Source organism: Bos javanicus, chromosome 20 (genome assembly GCF_032452875.1).
Source record: "Bos javanicus breed banteng chromosome 20, ARS-OSU_banteng_1.0, whole genome shotgun sequence".
In the NCBI taxonomy this organism is placed as follows: Eukaryota; Metazoa; Chordata; class Mammalia; order Artiodactyla; family Bovidae; genus Bos; species Bos javanicus.
In genome coordinates this window covers 25,095,594-25,118,274 of record NC_083887.1, presented here as the reverse complement: position 1 = coordinate 25,118,274, position 22,681 = coordinate 25,095,594, and the positions used below count along the sequence as shown (strand labels likewise).

Here is a 22,681-nt window from a genome sequence, read left to right as displayed (position 1 = left end):
TAAGTCTAAGAACATCGTTGGTGGCCTTTCTAATGCAGGACCCAATGATCAGAGCCATCCTCATGGAGCAGAGACAGGAACGTACAGAAAATGTGATAGACGAATCATGCACTTTTTACTTCACCCTCTTTTGTAAGGAAAGAAGGATGTATATTAGAGAGATTCTTCTTGGTGCCTTTTAAATCTTTTGCACTGGTTTTCACAGAACACCACTTCATGAAGAGGTTGTCACACACAGATGAATGCCCTGGATGGGAAGTCAGAAGTTCCAGCTCTTAGGAAACAGTAGGTGGAAGGAGAGTTTTTCATTCAAAGAATATGGGAAAAGGGGAGGGGAAACTGATATCCCATCTAAGGCTTCTGGGTCTCACAGGGATCCTTTTCATGTTCCTAAATCAGTCCAAGGGGGGTGGGGCAGGGTGCCAAAATGGGCTCATCAGTCACTCCGTGCATCCAAGCTGGAAAACATTTAACCCTGAGATGCAAATCATTTAATCATGCTGACTCAGTGGGGACCAAAAGTTGTGAACCCTTGGGATCCAGGAATTCCCAACATGATGTGATAATGCATTTCACAGCATGAACTTCAGATCTCTAGGACCCAGGCTGGGAAAAAGATGGCAGGGAATCTACATTCTCCTAAAGTTTTATCCTTCCCTCCAAATGCATTGAAAAGGAGGGATCCCCAAGGGGAACTCCCACTTCCCGCCCCCTCCACATATCTTTTTCTTTCTGTTTGCACCATTAGGTCAGGAGGTTAATGAAAATGCACTCTAAAATTATAAAGAGGATAAAGCCAGGCATGAATATTAGATTTCCACTGGAGTCTGAATATTCCATCTGCACATTTTTAAGAAAACCCCATTTGCTGCAAATCTTACAGCTTTGTCCACATTTTGTTTGGATATGTCTGAAGTGCTTAGGAATTTGGTAAATGCTAATTTGCCTACCTTGGAAACAAAACTAGAAAGGCTGGTTGGTTCCTAGCTTAGACATGAGGTGTTGCAAGCTTTCTGTGTAGTTGAATAATTTGTCAGGATAATGTTGGGACCAAACAAGAGTTGGGGATTGTATTTTTCATTTTCTATCATGTATTTTTGCTCTCCCCTTTTTCTTTAGCTTCTTCGTCTATCTATCTTTTAATTTTTCTTTTTCTTTTACAGAATACTCTTATCCTTAAGGATGGACCTGTAAATACACAGCATTTCCTCTTGAGTCACTTAAAAATATTTACCTACTTCTTAGGGGCATCAATCCACATTACAGGACAAAATTCATTGCACCAAACAGCTACTCTTAGAAAGTTGCTTCTACAGCAAATATTATAAAATGATGCTTTGATTGAAGGATGACATCTGACATTAACGTCCCGATTGTGCTCACTCATTCTGAAGGAATGGCTCCAATGAAAGTAAATTGCTGCTGAAGACAAACCAACTGGAAAAGACCCTTGTGCTTTTTTTTTTCTTTCTTTTTTTGTCTCTTAAGGTTTTCACAATGGCTTCAAAGGCAATGTGAATTAATCATTTGTTTTGACCCAAGAGCGGCAGAACTTATTTTGAAGACTTAAACAGGCAACACAAATGTAAACAGAAATCTGGGACTCCCAAATGCTAAAGTTGGAAGGAGTCAGTCTGAAAACATCAATTCTACTCAGCGTTTATTTTCACTTGAAGAGAGTGGAAATCATATAAATCACAGACAAAACGAGTTCTTCTTGCCTGGCAATTGTCCACATGAATCTGTTAACCTTTAAGTATAGATACAGAATTTTTTAATAGAAAGACAGGGCAATATGGCAGTTAGTTAGCAACTGATAGTGTAAACTACAGGAGATACAAAGTTCTGTCATATAAATTAATTGCCATTACAAAAAGGCAACTGCTTGAGCTAAGAAGGTACAAAAACTGGTAACTTCCATAAATATAACAAGAAGCTAAGTGAAGAAATACATAACAGACTGTTTTTCCTATATAATATTCGAATATGCAAACTAAGACACCTGTGGCACTTTACAGGAAGTAGGAATACGACAGACCACGCACACCACCCTCCCACCCACCCATGTCCGCCCAAGCCCCCTCCCCTCCCCCCAAGTGGATTTCCCAAACACAGCAAATTCTAGGGTTACAAGGACAGGATGCCGCATGGAAGCAGCAAGACGGCGAGCTCTGAACTGCTAGACAAAGAAGGAGCCTTATTGACAGTTGTAAAGCATTAGGCGTCAGACAGAAACTTGTCAAAAACAGCTGCTGTTGGGTACTGATTGATACTGTTTTCATTCTGACGGCTGAGACACTGCAGACAGTCGTGGGTCTGAGAAGAAGCCCATCCCTGGCGCACATATGAACACACACAGACAACGGGAAGTCATTTAACAGATGGCTTAGGAGCACTCAGCTACGGGATCTTAAAAAGACAACATTCTACATTTAATGAACTTGCAGAGAAAGCAATGCCTAATAATCATTTATTTTTCATAGAAGATGAGCACAACAGGACAAAATAAAAGCAGGAATTGTGCAAGTGGTCATTGGAATAAAAGTTTTGTGCTGCTCATGGGTTACATTTTAAAAATTTTCCAGGATGCTGCAGACCAAATCTGAATATGAATCTTTTTTGACTCATTTCATTAAAAAACAAAAAAAGAAAGCTTAAAAGAAGTGTTCAATGTTTCAAAGGTAATGATTTCCTTAAAATTTACCCACAAGATCAAACCACAAAAACTGTATCTGAATGACATATATCTTCTGGAGAATTACAAGGTATTACATCACCTTGTAACTGAATGCGAGTCTGTGGTATTTGGGAATCAGTCAATGGAAAAAAAATTCCAAACATGTTTTTATTGCTCAGGTGAAAGGAGCAGTTTTCTCTCATTCATTCACTTTGCAGTTTAAATGGTCAAAAATCTACAAAATGTGCCAAAGGGTATTTTATCCATTAACTTCAATATCCATAGATTATTCCTGATTTAGAAAAAGTCAAAGGTGCCAAAACTTGGTAAAACTGTACATTTATCTCTGTATAATTTTATCATTTAAACTAAATGCAAAAAACAAAAACAAAACAAAAAAACAGTTCCAAAGACTGAATCTAGGCCTTAAAATTATTTATTTGCTGCAGCCCTAGCACACTTTTAAGGGCATACTGAAACCCCTGAAAATAGAGGTTTATAATAGAAATACTGATAGACCTTTAATTACTGGATGGAGACATTGACAGACTCCATTAAACTACATTAGCACTTACTGAATGACTACACAGATGATTCTGCCTTTATTATCTTTGTCAAATCCACACCAGCTTAAGCCCTAGCCAGTATAAACTATACTTCATTTGGCTGTTTTTAAAAAGTTTTGCCTATTATTTTAAAAATTACTTTCTCTATTTAAATCAGACATAAGATTTTTAGAAAAAGGTTTTCAGAAACATATTACACTGCAGCTTGACTTAATGTGGAGTAATTTTTCCATTAAAAAAATATTTGAGGACTTGATGAAACAGTAATCAGTGATGCATGCACTGTGCCTAAATTTCCTCTAACTCTTTTCAAAAATGGAAATAATGTCTTTGCTCTTAACAAAGAGTGGACTGAGGGAGAGGGGACTGAGGGAGACTTTAGATGTAATAAAAAAAAAATTAGGCATCTTGTCTTTAAGTTCTTTGAAGTCAATTTTACTATGGCAAGGATATTCCTTTCTGATAAGGTGATTAACTGAAGTTTTTGGTGCTTATTTTTTCCCATATGCTGTAAGGCCAGTATACAAAAAACTTAAAAATAAGATAAAACCACCCAGAGACTTTGAAAATAATACACATATTATGGGGAACGCCAGTCACACAACACTCCACCCCAAACCCAGGGTAAATGAGCCAAGGTTCTCAGTCTCCCTGAGTCCTCTATAAGGGATTGATTTCTATGAGCCACAAATTCCATCCATTTTAGCACAGAGAAGAGCCGCTTAGAACAACAGAAGGAAGAGACATGAGGTGAAGATAATTAGTGGTAAACAGAGAATAAATTCTCTCTCAGTAGTGTGTACTTGACGGTAATGCCGATGATAAGTCACCTGATTTACAGAATATTCACTTTAGCAGAGAAATGAGAGTTTGAGATAATTGGGAGAAAACTGATACTGAAGCCATTACAGTCTTGATACCAAAATAAAATTAAAAGGAGAAACTAACATGATAGGTTCAAGGCCTTGTGGGAACCCATTTTCTTCACCAGATTTCACATTCTTACAGCTTCATGGTCTTTTTCTTCTAACAAGTTTATCAGCTGAGAGAAGCTGTCTTTCAGTGCCTCCATGTCATCCAGTGAGCAGGGCTGCAGAATCCAGCGTTTTCCACGTGCGAGTGGTTCAAGTTCAAAATATTTTTTGACCTTAATTGGGGGGAGGGAGAGAAACAGATTATTAATTACATCAGAATCTTTCTCTTACTGAAATTTAGTGAGTTATGAAGTAGGGGCATTTTAAGAAGCTACGTGAACTTGATGTTCAGGACTTTCTAGAATCCCATCTGCAGCTGTGGTTATAACATGGGTTATATGTTGTGACCTGCGAGTGTTTTCTTTAGGGGTGAATGAACTGCTTGCGAGCTACCATTCCACCCATTCACTTAACAGCATGGGAGGTCTGATGAAGTCTGAGAAAGAATTATATGTACTATGGCACAGGTCAAAAATACACAGCAAAACACCAAAAAGTTGCAATTCAATCAAAGTAATTCTAGCAGAATGACTTTCATTATATCACCTTGCTAACTTACTAAACTGGTGACAGCCAATAATATGTACACTATCAATTACACAAGACAGTTATTTTGATCAAACATACACACAACAAAAAAATATAATTTAAATAAGCCTTTGTCTCTCTCATTTAAATATGTGTCTCTGGCATGTGTTTCTGAGACCTGGGAAAGTGGTTTTCTAGTTAAGAGATGGAAAGCGAGTGCATGTACATACATATATATATACTTATATAAATATACATACATAAAGTCTCAGCTTTCTTTTCCTCCCAGTCATGAATTTTCAGGGAGAAAAAAATCAAGACTTTATAACTGTTACGTGGGGTGTAGCATATGCTATCGGAAAAACCTATTCTACTATGAACTGGTCACAAGTCACTCTTAGATACTGACTAAGCATACAGGATTACCGACTCTGGACAGCAAATAAATATCAAATAATCATGGTTTCCAGAAGTACTGATGATGTTTCTCTCAAAGGGTAGGATAAAGTACAAAGTCCATGGAGCTACATGCACACACACTGTGTCACATGAGAACAGGATATTGTACTTTGGTAGCAGGGGTTACATTATATCAAACAGTGAGTAGCAACAACAGAAGAAGTATTATCCAAAGATATTCTTTGTCAACAAGCTGAGTTAAACCCCATGTGTCATGGAGTTAGCACTTGCCAAGGTGTTACCTTAATCAATACCTTGACCCAGAAAAAAAAGGTGTTCCAATCTTATGCCACTTCCAAATGTGGTTTCATTTTGACTTTATCATCACAAGTACCAGACTACTGTTAACAGCAGAGATATTCCATTCAAAGTGGTATTAATATGTGTGTACATTTTTTCTGTAAGAAGATATAAATAACACTAAGCTTTTACGGTACTTTAGGAATCCCAAATATGCTAACACTTTACAGTTCAGTGTGTCCCAAAAGTCCTTCAAGGGATGTCTGCAAATTCATAACAAATACTCCTCCTAACAACAACAACAAAAAGTCCTTGAGAATGGAAGGACTCTCATTAATTCTGATTCTGAAGAGTAATGGGAAGCTCATTTACAGATCAGAAAATGGGTCCATGACTTCAGAACAATTTTTGGCCAAGGTATTTTATAAATCAGAGGAATTCTCCCTTACGGAAAATGTAAGGTTCATTCTTTTAGTTTCTTTAGGGCAATGAAAATGACTTACTTTAATAAGAATCTGAAATTGCTTGTGCAAAGACCAGGACCAAGAACCCAGTTTGCCTCCTCAAGGGAGTTTAAAATCAGAGGCTAGTCTCTCTGATTATGGCACAAAGAGGGCTTCAGGCTGTGTCACAGAGGGAAGTTGTGTTTATGATGCAATATGCTATTTGATCAACGACGCCTCCCATCAAGAGTGGGCAGTTTGTCGGACGCAAATCTGGTACAGGAAGGAAGTTATACCCTTGTCACACTGTATAACTTGACATCTAAAAGAACAGCATTTTAAACATTGCTAACAACTGGCAAGAGGACTAGTGGCAAGAAATCCAGTAATATTAAAGGCTAACACAGTATGTGCATATTACTAACACTACTTTCTCCAAATGGTCTAGTAGCGTATTAACAAGTAATTTAAAAACAATGTTAGGAATAGAGGTAGATAATTACAAAATATTGTAACTTGTGATATTTGACAGTATGGATCAGATACAAAAGCACAATAAGGATTTTAGCTACTAGGCAACTGAAAATATAGTCTATGATGCAGGCACACTTGGAAGTTAATAAAGATGTCCAAAGGTAGTTATGTTTCAGAAGTTGTTCCTGCTGAATATTAACTATGAGAAGGAAATGGAAGCTTTGATTACAGGGTGGTCACCAGATGAAGGAGCCTACTGGTGTTAAGCCAACAACTATGGTGGGTAACCTGAGATTTTCAGATCTGTAACCTAAGTGGGTATCTAATTCTCCCATATTCACTTTCAGTTCAGTTCAGTTCAGTTTAGTCGCTCAGTCGTGTCCAACTCTTTGCGACCCCATGAACTGCAGCATGCCAGGCCTCCCTGTCCATCACCAACTCCTGGAGTTTATTCAAACTCGTGTCCGTTGAGTTGTTGATGCCATCCAACCATCTCATCATCTGTTATCCCCTTCTTATCCTGCCTTCAATCTTTCCCAGCATCAGGGTCTTTTCAAATGAGTCAGTTCTTCGCATCAGGTGGTCCAAGTATTGGAGTTATAGCTTCAGCATCAGTCCTTCTAATGAATATTCAAGACTGATCTCCTTTAGGATGGACTGGTTGGATCTCCTTGCAGTCCAAAGGACTCTCAAGAGTCTTCTCCAACACCACAGTTCAAAAGCATCAATTATTCAGATCTGTAACCTAACTGGGTATGTAATTCTCCTATATTCACTTTACTGGTATCCAAATGACTCCACACCACTCTACATTTATAATATTTAAAAAACAAGTTTGGCATTCCAATGATATTCAAGTACAGTACATGACTGTGTTTGCTGTGGGAACATAGCTTTTCACTATTCAGAGTTTTATGTTCCTAAAAACAAAGAGTACAATACAAAAGAGGGGAAGATGAAGACAATGCTCTGTCTTAAACTTTTTCTTCAGGATAAAATTTTTATTTTGTTTTCCTATATTAATCTGAAGAGCACATTTTACCACCTCCCCCCAGTACTACAATAAAAATTACCTACTCACACACTCGACTTGTCCATAATCGCTTTTTCTGTCCTTCTACATGCCAGAGTATGATTTTAAAGAAAGGTGTTTAAGTTTGACCAACATAAATCATATGCTTACATATTAAAGGTTAAAAAAACTGCCTACGATGCAGGGATTTGTTTTTTATGATGAACATCATTTTTTAAATGGTTATTTTCTTATCAAAATAAACATTTAAAAAATGACTCAAGAGAAATGAATCTAACTCTTTTTGACTACTTTATCAGCTGCTTAAATGTCATGGCTAACTGGAAACTGCTGGAATTAGGAGCTGGTGGTTGTTTCACATTGGCTTCTGGCGATGGCACTTGGGGTAATGACATCAGAATACAGCTGCCTGGCAACCTGTGGTCACTGAGCTATTTTCGGGATGGCCACAGAGAGTGGGCATTTGTCAGTGGCCATGAATCCACCCTAGAGATAGGAAAACAAAGCCACCATAAGTTGCCAACCTATTTTAGCTATGTCATCAGGGCCCTTTCTTCCTTCATGAAACTGTGGGGTGACTTGCATTACTGCATTCCATTATCCCCACATCGCATTTACTGTAAAGTCCTATATAACAGGGACAAATCGGTACCCTCTCGTTGCTGCTAATTGTAGCAGCTGTTAAACCTGTGACACGTTGCATAGCACAGGAGACCCCCTCGTTGGGTGGGGGATGTCTTTCATTGTCCCTGAGTGGAGAAGTAACAAAATAATTCTTTCGTATGTAAGGAACCTCTAATGAGGCTATAATGATATTCACTGTTTTCCCTATCTTGCCCTTCCTTCAAAAAACATGTTCAAAAATTTTATTTTTGGGACTTGCCTTGTGGTCAGTGGCTAAGACTCTGTACTCCCAATGCAAGGGGCCTGGGTTCAATTCCTGGTCAGAAACTAGATCCTACACGCTGCGACTACGAGCCGACATGCCCCAACTAAGGAGCCCATGTGCCACAGCAAAGACTCCAGGTGCTGCGCCTGAGACCTGGTACAGCCAAACAAACAAATAGTTTTTAAAAATTTTATTTTTAATTCCTGCAAATCTGTTGTGACCAAATTTCTGGAAGTCATGTAAATAGTTTCTGAAATGTAAAGATAGGTCTTTCCTTTTTAAAAACCTGCAAATCTTATTTATAATGATAAGCTGCTTGTTTTTCTTCTGTTTTTGTTATTACACCATGTAAGTAGTGCATGGTCTGAGTTGGCTTCGTTTTCCTTTAAACACTTTTGAGGAGCAGGGTCTACACCCAAGGGGTTACTGTTCTCATGTTACATGGAGTTGCTTTGTAAGCTCAGATATTTATAAACAGCACTTTGACCCACACTCATGTCTGTCAAGGTGTGACAGCTTTTTAGGATATGTGGGACTGTGTTGTGTACCTTAGAAAATGCCACCCCTACTCCTAGCAAATGCAATGCCATTAGTACCAACCAGTCTCTGCTATAGCTAAAAGAATACTTCCTCCTCGAATGTCCAGAATATCACCTGGCGTAGTCCTGCTCCTTGGAGAAGGCAATGGCACCCCACTCCAGTACTCTTGCCTGGAAAATCCCATGGAAGGAGGAGCCTGGTAGGCTGCAGTCCATGGGGTCGCACAGAGTCGGACACGACTGAGCGACTTCACTTTCACTTTTCACTTTCATTCATTGGAGAAGGCAATGGCACCCCACTCCAGTACTCTTGCCTGGAGAATCCCAGGGATGGGGAAGTCTGGTGGGCTGCTGTCTATGGGGTCACACAGAGTCGGACACGACTGAAGTGACTTAGCAGCAGCAGTCCTGCTCCTGCAGGTATCTCTTGCCCCTGTCTGGAGCTATTCACTTATTTTTCCATACTTTCACCACTAGAGATAGAAGCTGGATATTTTCTTTTTTTCTTTTTTTTTTTATTGCTTTTTTAAGTCACACACTATTGTTATTGAAGTCACTCAGTCGTGTCTGACTCTTTGCGACCCCATGGACTGTAGCCTACAGGGCTCCTCTGTCCATTGGATTTTCCAGTCAAGAGTACTGGAGTAGGTTGCCATTTCCTTCTCCAGGGAGCTGGATATTTTCTACCCTGATGCTTCCCCATATCCCCATCTACACACAATACATATGTTCTCTCTGCAGGAAACTAGCCGATTACAGTGGACCTCTCTTATCGCTTGGGGGGGATGTGGTAGGGAGAGGAGCTGAATAAGGAGGTTTGGAAATCTGCATCCTGAAAGCTGGCTTCCCATAGCTTCAGTCATGCAACCCCTACTTCTTGAACGAGGCTGGAGAGTGTTGCTCTAATGAGCTACCTGTGCCAGCGCTCCCCTTGCTAACATACAGGGTCCCACTGATTCAAGAGAATACTGTAAAACCAAAACAAAACAGAACAGCAGCCTGACAAGGGAATGGTCCTTGCCATTTGTGTGTTCAGATTACAAGTCCCCTCCTCATTCCTGGCTTCTTGGTGGCTATGTACAGCTTAGTGCTGCACAGTTTACTAAAGGCTTTTTCACTCAGAGCACTATGATTCTATCTCAGCTGAAAGTAAGACAAGCAACTGATTCAAATAAAGAGGGATGTGACTATTTGGAATAATTCTGAAATCATGTACATCAATTTGAGTAAGAAGAATCTTGGTAGAAGATGGTTAAAAAAAAAAAAAAACTTTAGGAATGAAGGCACCTTCTTTCTTCATCTTTTGTGAAGGAACCAGGACTCACGGAGTCTAGGTTGACAGCTTCAGCTCCTTCCAAACTGATAGTGACAGGTCAACAGATAAGACAGACAGTAGAGACGACAGGGTGAGGATTGTCAACAAAATTCAGAAAGCTGGGAAAAACTGCAGCTAGTGGATTTGCTGGGTAGAAGGGAAAGCTGGAGGGTGATGCGAGAGAACACAGCTCAGGTAACTGTCCTGAATTCAGTGGATTCAACAGGATTTCTTCATCATAGCAATGTGTCCACTGCATGGTCTTTAAAAAGAACTGCATGAATAATGTTTTTTTGAGACAGGTTCATATTGATTCTTAACTCTTTGATAAAAGTATGGTCTGGGGGTAAGGGATAAATTAAAAGTTTGGGATTAATAGATACATACTACTATATATAAAATAAACAAGGACCTAGTATGTAGTACAGAGAACTACATTTGTTATTTTGTAATAACTTATAATAGAAAGGAATATGAAAAAGAATATATATGTGTATATATTAATGGTATATACTTAATGCACACATTAAATACGTATGTGTATATGTATCTCTTTGCTGTATACCTGAAACTAACATAACATTATAAATCAACTATACTTCAATTACAGGCTTCCCTGGTGGCTCAGATGGTAAAGAATCTGCCTACAGTGCAGGAGACCTGGGTTCAATCCCTGGGGTGGGATGATCCCCTGGAGAAGGGAATGGCACCCCACTCCAGTATTCTCGCCTGGAGAATTTCAGGGACAGAGGAGCTTGGCAGGCTACAGTCCATGGGATTGTAAAAAGTTGGACACAACTGAGCAACTAACACACACACACACACACACACACACACACACTCTCTCTCTCTCTCTCTCTCTCTCCAATTAAAAAAAAAAGTTCTGTCTGGATGATAAATTTACCCCAGGGCTCCAATTAAGAAAGGATGCAAAGAAAGCCTGAATGTATTATAAAATGTATAGGACATTGTCCATGACTGTTAAAAAGGGAGTGGGACTTGCCTTGGCTACAACCTAGCTCCTTACTGCAGTCACTCACTGTATTCACATGTCACACTGGGGAAGAAGCTTTGTATTTAAATATTGACTCTATGCTTTCTCTTTCCAACTCCAGACACAAGGATGTCGGATCATACGGGTCAAGAAATTGGCCATGGTTTGGAGAATTTACACCATGGAAATCTGCAAGAGTACCAAACTAGGACTTTTTCTTTCTAGAGAATTGGCTGTTAAACTCTTACTAGCACATCACTAAGTACATGCATCTTGTATGAATGTTTGCAAAGGGGTTCTCCAGCTTAGCTTTTTTTTCCTGCAGAAGTTCATGGAACAGGTTTCACTTGGTAACCTTCAACAAAGTCAAAGAGAACTTTGCCCAAGCCATGGCTCCAGGACGGGGTCTGGAGATGAAGTGGCTGGGCATCATTAAGATTCTTTGGAGTGCATTCTTGGCAGCTGGTTCAAAGAAAGGTTAGTCTAGAGAGAGCAGCACCAGCTGTTCTCCTTTCCATTGTACTGCTTGCGGGATTCTTAGAAAGGCACTAAATGTGTCACTAAAGGTAGAAATAAGCAATGCAAGTAAAACCAATTTGCCACAGTCCCGAAGATACTACCACATAGAACAGATATTATTTCTTTTTACTGTAATAGGGACCAGAAAATGACAACTTGATGCTAACCAATATGACAATATTACTTTGGGGTTTATGTTTATAATGGACAATTGGTTTCAAGAACACTGGGTATAAAAAAAAAATGTAGTTCTGATAATATGGCTTGTTTCTTAAGCAAAGTGCGGCATGTCTGACCTTGGAATAATTAAAAACCAGACAAATGACTGCAGGTTATGACCTGTGATTGAGCCTCACCCTTATTAGAAGTCTTCTTGCCCAGGCAGTAACCTCTGCGTGCACAGAATGCTATATGTTGTGATAGTAATTACATAGAGATCCGGCATTTCACTGCACAGGAGGATTTAGCCTTCCCCAGAAGAGCCAAATAAAATCATCCCATTTGCTCTGGCAGTGAGATTTAGGACCTGAAAAACATTCTTATTTGTGTTTAATTTGTTAACTTGGAATTACAGAGCAAATTACATCTATTTTCTCTTTTTTGATATACCTGGGGGTGGAGGTGATTATTCACTTAGCCCCAAGCTTCCTAGCAGATCATCACTGTAAAAGCCATAGATTTAGATAGGAGTGCTTCCTGTCTGGGGGAGCAATGAAATATACCCGGTCTCTCCATCTATACCCTTCTCTACTCCAGTTATCCTACCCGGCCCGCTGCAGCTGGGGTGATTCCTGCACACAGGCCTTGCTCCAGCTCCTGCTTCCCACCCCAGATGCCTCCATCCACAGGTGGAGAGGATCGCCTCTGAAGATGCAGGAGATGTCCTCCTGTCATCTCAAGGGAAGCCTTAATGTTATAGAAGAAACTTTTCAAAGTGACCTTAGTCACAGTAGCCACCATTGGTTGCCTCCTCAGCACTTAGGCACTATGAATTCCCTGTAAATAAAGTTTTATTGGAACACAGTCATGCTTATTCAGTTATTTATGGCTGCTTTCATGATACAATGGCAAAGGTGAGTCATTTCCACAGAGACACTGTGTCCTGCACAGCCTAGAAGAGTTACTATCTGGCCCTTTAGAGAAAAAAAATTGCCAAGCCCTGGCTACAGCCTCCTGCAGCTTCCTGCTCTGTCCAGCAGAGGCTCGAGGAGCACTTGGCAGGGGCCTCAGTGTGACCTGGCTTGCCAGCCCTCCTCCTCTCCACTGTGCCTCACACTCTAGGGGGACAGAGAAGTTGGCTTTTATAACCTGGCCAAGATCCACTTATAATTTCAGATGGTTTCAATTGTGGTCTAGCAGACAGAAGGGTCATCTCTCAGCAAAGCACTGCTTCTTTGCTCTCTGTGTTCAGTCTGGGTTTCTTTCATGTGGAGACTTCCTAAAGGCCACAGATCTCCAGCGTGTGGGGCAACCTGTCAGTGTGAGGGATTTTGGTGTTCTTAGGATGGTTTTTAGTGCACAGAAATACCAGTTATTGTTATTTTGCAGTTTTAAAAGAGACTATACCATTTATTAAATTTATAGTATCTGAAATGTAGTTTTTGTTGAAGCTATTATAGTCAACTTAAAAATCTTAATACTGTATTTATATATTTGTTAAGTTTTAACAAATACATTGAAAAAACTTGAATTACTGTTTAGGTCCATTTCAAAACTTCATTTATAAGTGTAATATATTCAGTTTTCTCTTTAAGCATTTAGACTAAGAATCAAACATCCTGAAATAGTTAAGATTTTTTTTCCAATAAGAATTCTTAAAAATTTCTTCCATTAAATTTATATGTTCAATGACTCTCAAGTTCTGGAACATTCTATTTACAAGTTTAAATTCTCATACCTCTCTACACAGGAGGCCAATTCTGATCACTTATATATTTTAAATTAAATTGCACCTGCTTTTTTTCACTTAGCATAATGCTTTCAAGGTTCACCATGTACAGTACTTCAGTACTTCATCCCTTTTTACAGCTGAATGTTATATTATATGGATATGCTATATATTGTTTATCCAGGTTCACCAGCTGATGGACATTTGAGTTTCTTCTGCTTTTTGGCAATTATGAATTCAGTTATATGAACCATTACTTTCTCTTTAAAACAGACATTATCAATAATTATTATATAAATTAATAGGTTAAGATATTCAGACTCACTGGGGATGAAGCAGCTCCACAAGTCTAATGTGAATTTCATTTTCACCCAGATTCACTAGGATCTTCTAGTTTTACTAAGGTCATACAGATTTTGGAGAATTATTCTCCCAATTTTTTTCATATGTATGAGTCAGTTCCTTGAGGGTATAGACAATGACAAAATGATTTTGTATCCTCTAACGTACCCAGTACAATGTCAGACATAAATGTACTCAGTACAATGAAAGTATAATGATACGGGCAACACAATATGTAGTCTATTTCATCCCATATTAAAATGTTTGTAAAGGAGAGAGACTGAATATTGGAGAGAAGTTACCACTCTTCACAGTTAATTAGGCGAAGGTTTAGAAGGTGGGATTTCATGAACAGTTTCAAAACTGTAGGCCTAAGTGATTTAAACTCTATTATATACAAATGCCTGCAGGCAGCTGCAGTGAATTGTTTTGCAAACAAAAAGTAAACAGCCTATCATGGAAAACAGAACCCAGTCCAGAAATCCCAAGACCCACAGGACACTTATGTTTTGAGCTATTCCTTTAATCTATGTCCAAATAAAGCAACTAATTTTTATCGCAGAGAATGGAAAGCATTGACATATGCAAAAAGAGAAGCATCAGTACACTTGTCTCTGCATGCAGGTGCAGGCATCGGACTGTTCAATAACATCTATAACACAGCCATTAATTGAAGAGGCAGCCAGTTTCCAACAGCTCACCGTTTTCTCTTTCCTCTTCTCTCCTTCCTTTATTCCACTCTTTCAAAACGGCTTTCATTTTGGATGCCAAGCACTTCTAGGATGTTACACTTGCTTCCGCATCCTCTATGGTTGGGAGACATGAGTGTATGAGAATACTCATAACGATTTATCTTTATTTCAAGAAGGTAAATATTATAAGTAGGAAAAAAATCCACCTATGAAAAACTTTCTCCTGGCAAGAGAATATGGTTGTTTAGTCCTACCTATATGAATGAGAGCTAGTCAAGTATGTACTAGACAGGAAGGAGAGTTAATGAGTGAAAGCCCCAAACACATCAGAGACAGCCAATTAGCTTGTCTGAAACACAGACTTGTAAAGCTATCAGTAACTTATAAAATGGTCTGCTACACACGAGTAAAATGTTGTTTAAATGGCTTGCTTAACTAGATGCATTCTCCATGAAATTGATTCTTTTAAGGTTATTTTTTTTTAACTTAATACTCATTAACTGTGTATATTGAAATGGCTGAGTGGGTGGGAGGGGGGGATAGATACCCTGCTACTGTAAAGCACGTGTTGAAGATGTGAATTTCATAGTTTATGAAGTTAAGAGGTATTGGGGAAAAAAACAAACCTCATCCATTACCAACAATTCTGTCTGCCTCAATAATTGAAATGGATCAATTCAATTAGATTATTCCCCCTCTGCCTAGCTAAATACTTAGACGGGGACTGGCAGATGTGCTCGGAGGACCTTCCAATCTGAGAATTTATGCTTTTGTGTTACAGAACTGCATGCTTTTCCACCATAGCCTGTGATTTTGCAAAATGGCATGAGAGAAAGAAGACCCTGAGCCTGGTATATTTCAAATCTAACATGTGCCTCAGAGGGCACATCAAATTTCATCCCCTAAAGACTTACTTTACTAAAACATTCACAGTAACCTGATGTTACCTGACATATGAATGACAATTACTATACTATTTCACACTTCAGATGTTTTTGAAAAACACTCTTGTATATTTTTTAATTGGTTTCTGGCCATGCCTCATACTCAGTTTTTCCTGTTACTTAAGTCTCTGTGCCATAAATACACGTTGATCAATGGCTATCTGATCAGACAAGCAGGAGGACATGCTTTGATTTTTCAAGGTGCAACTTCTTGCTTATTCAATATTGGTACCCTAATGCACTTCAATCGGAGAAGGCAATGGCACCCCACTCCAGTACTCTTGCCTGGAAAATCCCATGGATGGAGGAGCCTGGTGGGCTGCAGTCCATGGGGGTCGCTGAGGGTCGGACATGACTGAGCGACTTCACTTTCACTTTTCACTTTCATGCATTGGAGAAGGAAATGGCAGCCCACTCCAGTGTTCTTGCCTGGAGAATCCCAGGGACGGGGGAGCCTGGTGGGCTGCCGTCTATGGGGTCACACAGAGTTGGACATGACTGAAGCGACTTAGCAACAGCAGCAGCAATGTACTTTAATAAACCACTATCAGTTGGCCAACTCAAAGGATTCTTTGACTCAACAAAATATCAGGAAAAAATATATTTATGCAACGGTTAAGACACAGAAATCTTTAAAATGTAGTTTATATATTCTGGTTTATTTGGCTTTTATAATGGACTTAATGTGTCCCTTACCTCAGCGTCACAGTTGTGAGGTGTAAGAAAGCAGCAGCAGAAACAACAAATCAAAATATTAATATATGGAACCCAAATAAACATGTTTAATACTGGACTTGGGGTACTATGGCAGCATGCTGTCCTAACAACAACAACATTTAGATGTTGGAGTAGATTCAAATTCTTGGGCCTTAAACAGGAGACAGACAAATATGGCAAGCCATGCATTGCTCAGCCGCCAATGGACGGTGCCAGTGGCCCTGTCCAGATGCAGAGATATTCAAAGGATATTCCTGTCAGCAGCTTGTCCTCTGGCTCCAGCAAGGAGCCACCATGGAAACACTGGGAGGGAAAGAAAAAACAGGAAGGCGTGGAGAGATGGAGGAGAAAGGCAGAAAAAGCTGACAGCTGCCTCAATCACACATCTGAGCAAGGGGAACAGGTAACAAATGGCCTTGAAACAAACTGCCATGTTGTTAGTCACAGGGAGAGAATTTCTTTTCCTGCTGGCAATCTAGTCAGGAGCCTAAGATCCTGGCAACTGAGAAACATGAGCTTGGAAAGAGGCTTGCAGGCAGCCTGAGGAAAGAAAAGCTAAGTGGTAATCTGTCCTGAGGAATTTTAGCCAAAAAAGCCCACACAGGACTAGCTGAACTCAGAATAAAGCCTGTGAAATACAAGTCTGGAGAACATTACAATCAGACATAAAGAGAACACCAGAAATGAAGGTTAAAAAGCCACTGACTGGATTTATCACAGCACTGTTAGTGTGGCCTTGGGTCCTTGTTGTCATCCCAGGACTAGTCCAAACCATTAGCTCTCAACTGGGGAGAAGAGGCAAGGCAACTATTTCCTTGCCTACTCACTCCCCCCACCCAAGGAAATGAAGCAACGTCAGGAGGTATTTTTGATTGTCACAACTTGGCAGAGGGCGGTTGGGAAGCGGGTGAGTGGGTACTTGATACAAGTATCCAGTAGGTAATAGTCAGGGATACTGCCAAACATCCGAACATACACGGGACAGCGTCCCCCTCCCCTCAACAAAGAGCTATCCACCCCAGACATCAGTAATGCTGAGGCAGAAAAACTCAACTCTGAACTGACCTTTTAAAGGCAAAAATCAAAGAAGAAAGCCCTGTTAATTATTCAATGCATGGTTTATCAACATGAACCATCAGGCTCCTTCCCTGGAATCAGGAGATTTAGCAACTGGACTGGAAAGCTCCCCACGGAGGAGCACCAAAGGTCCATGGGATGTACTCTCTGTCCTCCTTTCTTCTTCAAAGTAGAAATCACTCGATCTTGGTAGGAGACCAGTGAGAATGTCAAACTGGCCTGAAACAAGCGCTGGAAAGAAGCAGTCACATTTCTCTCACTCTCCATATTCACTGTTTTGAGCTCTGGGGATACAAAGGTCCACAGTTCAAGTCCCAGGCCTCATGGCGTTTAGTCAGCAGTGGAAGAAACTGACAGATACTAAGTGAATATGTAAGTAAAGTCCAGTGAAAAATAAGTGCCATGAAGAAAAAGAAAGCACGACAGAAATAATAACATTTACCATATAACTGATCCAAAAGAGGGACTGACGGTGTAATACGAGTTAAAAATCAAGCAGTCACAAATGAAGACAAGTATTTAGCTGGCTTCAAAACAGAATTTCATATAGTTATGATCAAAACTCTCTCAATTAACCGCCACTTAATTGTCTAGGATTAGCTGACTCTTCATCACCCTACTACAAGACAAGGATTAAGGCTGACTATACAGTCAACATCCATGCCTGGTGGATACCACACTGGAATGACGAGACCACACCCTTGATGCTCAACACTGGGGCAGTTGATGCTCACGACTGGGGCAGACTGCTCTCTGGCACATCTGCTCATTTCTGCTCCTGAGTTATTCATAATTTTGCACTAAGGCAATCAGACTTGTTATTATCATTAAGTAATCTTGTTAAATGTGACACTAATGAGTGAAATGTGAACCTGAAAGGGGAATTTCTACTTCTACAGAAAACTAAATGGGATGGGTTCAAAGAAACCAAGAAAAAAGAGTCACTAAAAACAAACTGCTGTGGAATTAGATTTAGGTAAGACAACTCTAAAGGAATGGGAGGGAATGGGGGAAGATGGCTCCTCAAGCATCTTTAACTATGGTTCCACTTTAAGGAAACAGGAGCTGAAAATCATAAGTAAGGATTGTGTTTTATGCAGGAAATGTAATATAGAACTCTCACTAGTGGCCACATACTCAGAGAAAAGGCCTTGGACCAATATCAAAAGGTCAGTACCATTTGTATGTTTTAACTCAAATTACTTAGGGTATATATTTTATTTTTTTAATGACAAGATACTTTAACCAGTTCTTGATTACCAGTTCAGATCAGTCTGGATAAGAGAGCTTCTAAGTGTATATTTCAAATCACACATTTTATTCTGTCTGAATCAAAAGCCTTCTCAGAGGGGAAGTCATTAACACCCATTTCAGTCTGAGTAAAGAGTGTTGCATAAAATCATATCCACTGTCAGAATCAATATTAGAGTCTATCACCTCAATCCTCTTGTGAAACAAAGTACAGTATAAATAAATAAAATTAAAATACTCAAATCCATACTCACACATACCCACACCCCTGCAGTCTCCTACAGAAACAGTCTTATTTGTGAAAGCAAATTACAGTTAAAACTGGATTCCTCATTATTAAATACAATGCTGCTGCTAAGTCGCTTCAGTTGTGTCCGACTCTGTGTGACCCCATAGACGGCAGCCCATCAGGCTCCACCATCCCTGCCTGGGATTCTCCAGGCAAGAACACTGGAGTGGGTTGCCATTTCCTTCTCCATTGAATACAATATCCTTAAAAAATAATAAACATTTAGGGTTTGGATCTAGATGGTACAGTAAGAGGTTGTAGAGTTCATCTCCTCTCATGAACACATCAAAAATATATCGATATCTTTAACAGTTCTCACTGAAAACTAACCAGAAACTGGCAGAAGCACTCTACAACTAAGGCTATAAGAAAGATGACACAGGTGACTGAGTAGGAAGGAAAGGAAAGTGATCAGGTTGTGATCTGTGCCTCTGGGAGGAAACTCAGAAGAAAGAGATTACGAGGGTGGACAGTTGCCTTGGGGAGTGAACTGTGTTGGGTGTCCCAGTCCACCTGGCTTTTTGGAAGACTACTGAGATCAACAGAAGGACTGTGGGAAGTCTGAACTCTACTCCTGAGAAACACATGGCTTGCCCTGGGGCAGGGTGGAGAGAGGTCTGCTCTAGGATGCTGGCTTTCCCATGACTCCCTTGTGGGCTGTAAGCTCCAGCATGAGCTGAGTCAGCTCTGCCCCAATCACTCCATGTCACAGCATGGCACTGCATCTGGGGTGACCAAGACTGGAGAAAAGATTCTATCTTGGTATGCAGAGGCACCTGGGTCCAGACATAAAAGGAAGAATTAACATCTATCCTCAAACTATTTCCAAAAAATTGAAGAGGAGGGAACACTCACAAATTCATTCTATGAGGCCATCATTACTCTAATACCAAAAACAGAGAGACGTTACAAAGAAAGAAAATTAATAGGCCAATATCTTCGATGAATATAGATGCAAAAATCTCCAAGATACAGTAAGTTCTTTACATGAGTTTTGTTTGGAGAGTGTGTCCTTAAGTCCAATGTCTTCTAAAGTCTGACAAAATTAGTGTAGGTACCCAACTAACACACTCAGCTATATAGTACCATACTATAATAGGTTTATAACACTTTTCATACATATAATACATAAAAAACAACACAAAGATAAAAACTTTTTTAGCCTTACATTACAGTACTTTGAAAAGTACAATAGCTGGCATACAGGGGCTGGCATCAAGTGAACAGGCAAGAAGAGTTACTGACTAGAAGAGGGAGGAGTTGTGGGAGATGCTAGAGCTGAAAAATTGTCAGCAGTAGGAGACACAGGGCAAGCTACAATTTCACTCACACCTTACATGACTTCCCTGATAGCTCAGTTGGTAAAGAATCTGCCTGAAATGCAGGAGACCCCAATGCAATTTCTGGGTCAGGAAGATCCGCTGGAGAATGGATAGGCTACTCCCTCCAGTATTCTTGGGCTTCTCTTGTGGCTCAGCTGGTAAAGAATCTGTCCTCAATGCGGGAGACCTGGGTTCGATCCCTGGGTTGGGAAGATCCCCTGGAGAAGGGAAAGGCTACTCACTCCAGTATTCTGGCCTGGAGAAAATTATGGATTGTATAGTCCATAGGATTGCAAAGAGTCAGACACTACTGAGCGACTTTCACTTCACTTACGTGACTGGACATGTGAATGCTTGTCTGCATCTTGGAAAGTCCACAACTTAAAGGTTCATATGTAGGGGACTTTTCGTATTAGCAAAATGAATCCAACAATATGTAAAACTGATCACATACTATGATCAAGTTGAATTTATTCCAAAGATCCAGGAATGGTTCAGTATCCATAGTATTAGAAGTCCTAGCCACAGCAATCAGACAAAACAAGGATTCAGACTGGAAAGGAAGTAGAATTGTCACTATTTGCAAATGCCATGATATTTCATATAGAAAACCCAAAAGTATCCACCCTAAAACTATTAGAATCAATAAATGAATTCAGTGAAGTTGAAAGATATAAGATTACTATACAGACATGTGTCGCTTTTCTACAGACTACTAATGAATTATTCAAGAGAGAAATTTTTTAAAAATCCTGTTTAAAATCACAGGAGGAAGAACACTTAGGAATAAACTTAACCAAGGAGGAGAAAGACCTATACTTGGAAAACTATAAAACACTGATGTAGAAAATTAAAGATGCTACAAAGAACTGGGAAGATATACTGTGCTCTTGGATGGGAAGGATTCATATTGTTAAAAGCAATCTATAGATTTAGTGCAACCCCTACCAAAAGGTCCCATGATATTTTTCACAGAACTGGAACAAACAGTTCTAAAATTAAATGAAATTACAAAAGGCCCAGAATTACCATCGTAATACTGAGAAAAAAGAACAAAGCTGGAGGTATCACCCTCTCAGACTTCAGACTATACAACAAAGCTTAAGTAGTCAAAACAGCATACTGCCGGCAGAAAAACAGCCACACAGATCAATGAAATAGAATAGAGAGGCCTGAAATAAATTCACGTCTGAAGTCAATGAATCTACGACAAAGGAGGCATGAATATACAATGGAGGAAAGACAGTCTCTTAAGTGGTGCTGGGAAAACTGGACAGTTTACATGTAAAACAGTGAAATTAGAACATCTCCTCACATCATATATAAAAACAAACTCAAAATGGATTAAAGACCTAAGTGTAAGACCAGAAACCGTAAAACTTCTGGAAGAAAACACAGGCAGAACACTGGACATAAATTGTAACAATTTTCTTTTGGATCTATCTCCAAAGGCAAAAGAAATGAAAGCAAAAATAAGCAAATGGGACCTAATTAAACTTAGAGGCTTTTGTAAAGCAAGGGAAACCATGGAAAAAACAAACAAAAATCACACTACAGAATTGGAGAAAATGCTTGCAAATTATATAACCAACAAGGAATTAATAACTAAAATATATAGACAGCTCGTACAACTTCATACCAAACACCCTGCCCCCCAAATAACCCAGTTTAAAAAAAATGAGCAGAAGACCCAGACATTTCTCCAAAGAAGACATACAGATGACCAATAGGCACATGAAAAGATGTTCAACACTGCTAATTATCAGGGAAAGACAAATCAAAACAATGAGAATCACCCCACAGAGGTCAAAACAGCCACCAGCAGAAAGAACACCTAGGGACTTCCTGGCAGTCCACTGGTTAAGACTTTACCTTCCAATGTAGGAGACGCAGGTTTGATCCCTGGACAGGGAGCTAAGACCCCACATGCCTCATGGCCAAAAAGCCAAAACATAAGGCAGAAGCAGTATTGTAATAAATGTGATAAAGACTTTAAAAAAGAACACATTCAACAAATGCTAGTGAGGATGTGGAGAAAAGGGAACCCCTGTACACTGTTGGTAGGAATAGAAATTGGTGCAGCTACTGTGAGAAGTGGTATGGAAGGTTCTCAAAAAACTGAAAAAAGAACTAACATATGACACAGTAATTCCACTACTGAGCATATATCTGGAAAAATGAAAACACTAATTTGAAAAGATACATGTACAGCAAAGTTCATAGCAGCACTATTTACAATCCCCAAGATACGGAAGGAACCCAAAGCCATCATGAGCTTACTGAATAAAGATGTGGTATGCATGTGTAATGGAATATTACTCAGCCATAGAAAGGAATGAAATGCTTCCATCTGTGCAATGTGGAAGGACTAGAGAATATTATGCTTAGTGAAATAAGTCAGAGAAAGACTAATACTGCATGATATCACTAATATGTGAAATCTAAAAAATAATGAAAGTTAATGTATAGAGCAAAGCAGAAACAGACTCACAGGTTAAAAATACCCAAC

The 22,681-nt window shown here is 39.5% G+C and overlaps 1 protein-coding gene and 1 long non-coding RNA gene across 2 annotated transcripts in view; one reads left to right on the top strand and one right to left on the bottom strand.

Annotated features, from left to right (window-relative positions):
- Positions 1–1,643: 1,643 nt before the first annotated feature.
- Positions 1,644–22,681, bottom strand: part of ARL15 (ADP ribosylation factor like GTPase 15) — a 464,282-nt gene continuing 443,244 nt past the window's right edge. Inside the window, exon 5 of the mRNA XM_061393544.1 lies at positions 1,644–4,390. Coding sequence (XP_061249528.1) covers positions 4,238–4,390 — 153 coding nt within the window. The 3' untranslated portion in view covers positions 1,644–4,237. The remainder of the gene's footprint in view (positions 4,391–22,681) is intronic.
- LOC133233596 (uncharacterized) lies at positions 5,724–12,641 on the top strand. The gene is made up of 3 exons (XR_009731775.1): positions 5,724–6,293; positions 11,253–11,608; positions 12,407–12,641. It is a non-coding gene; the product is annotated as an uncharacterized LOC133233596 (long non-coding RNA).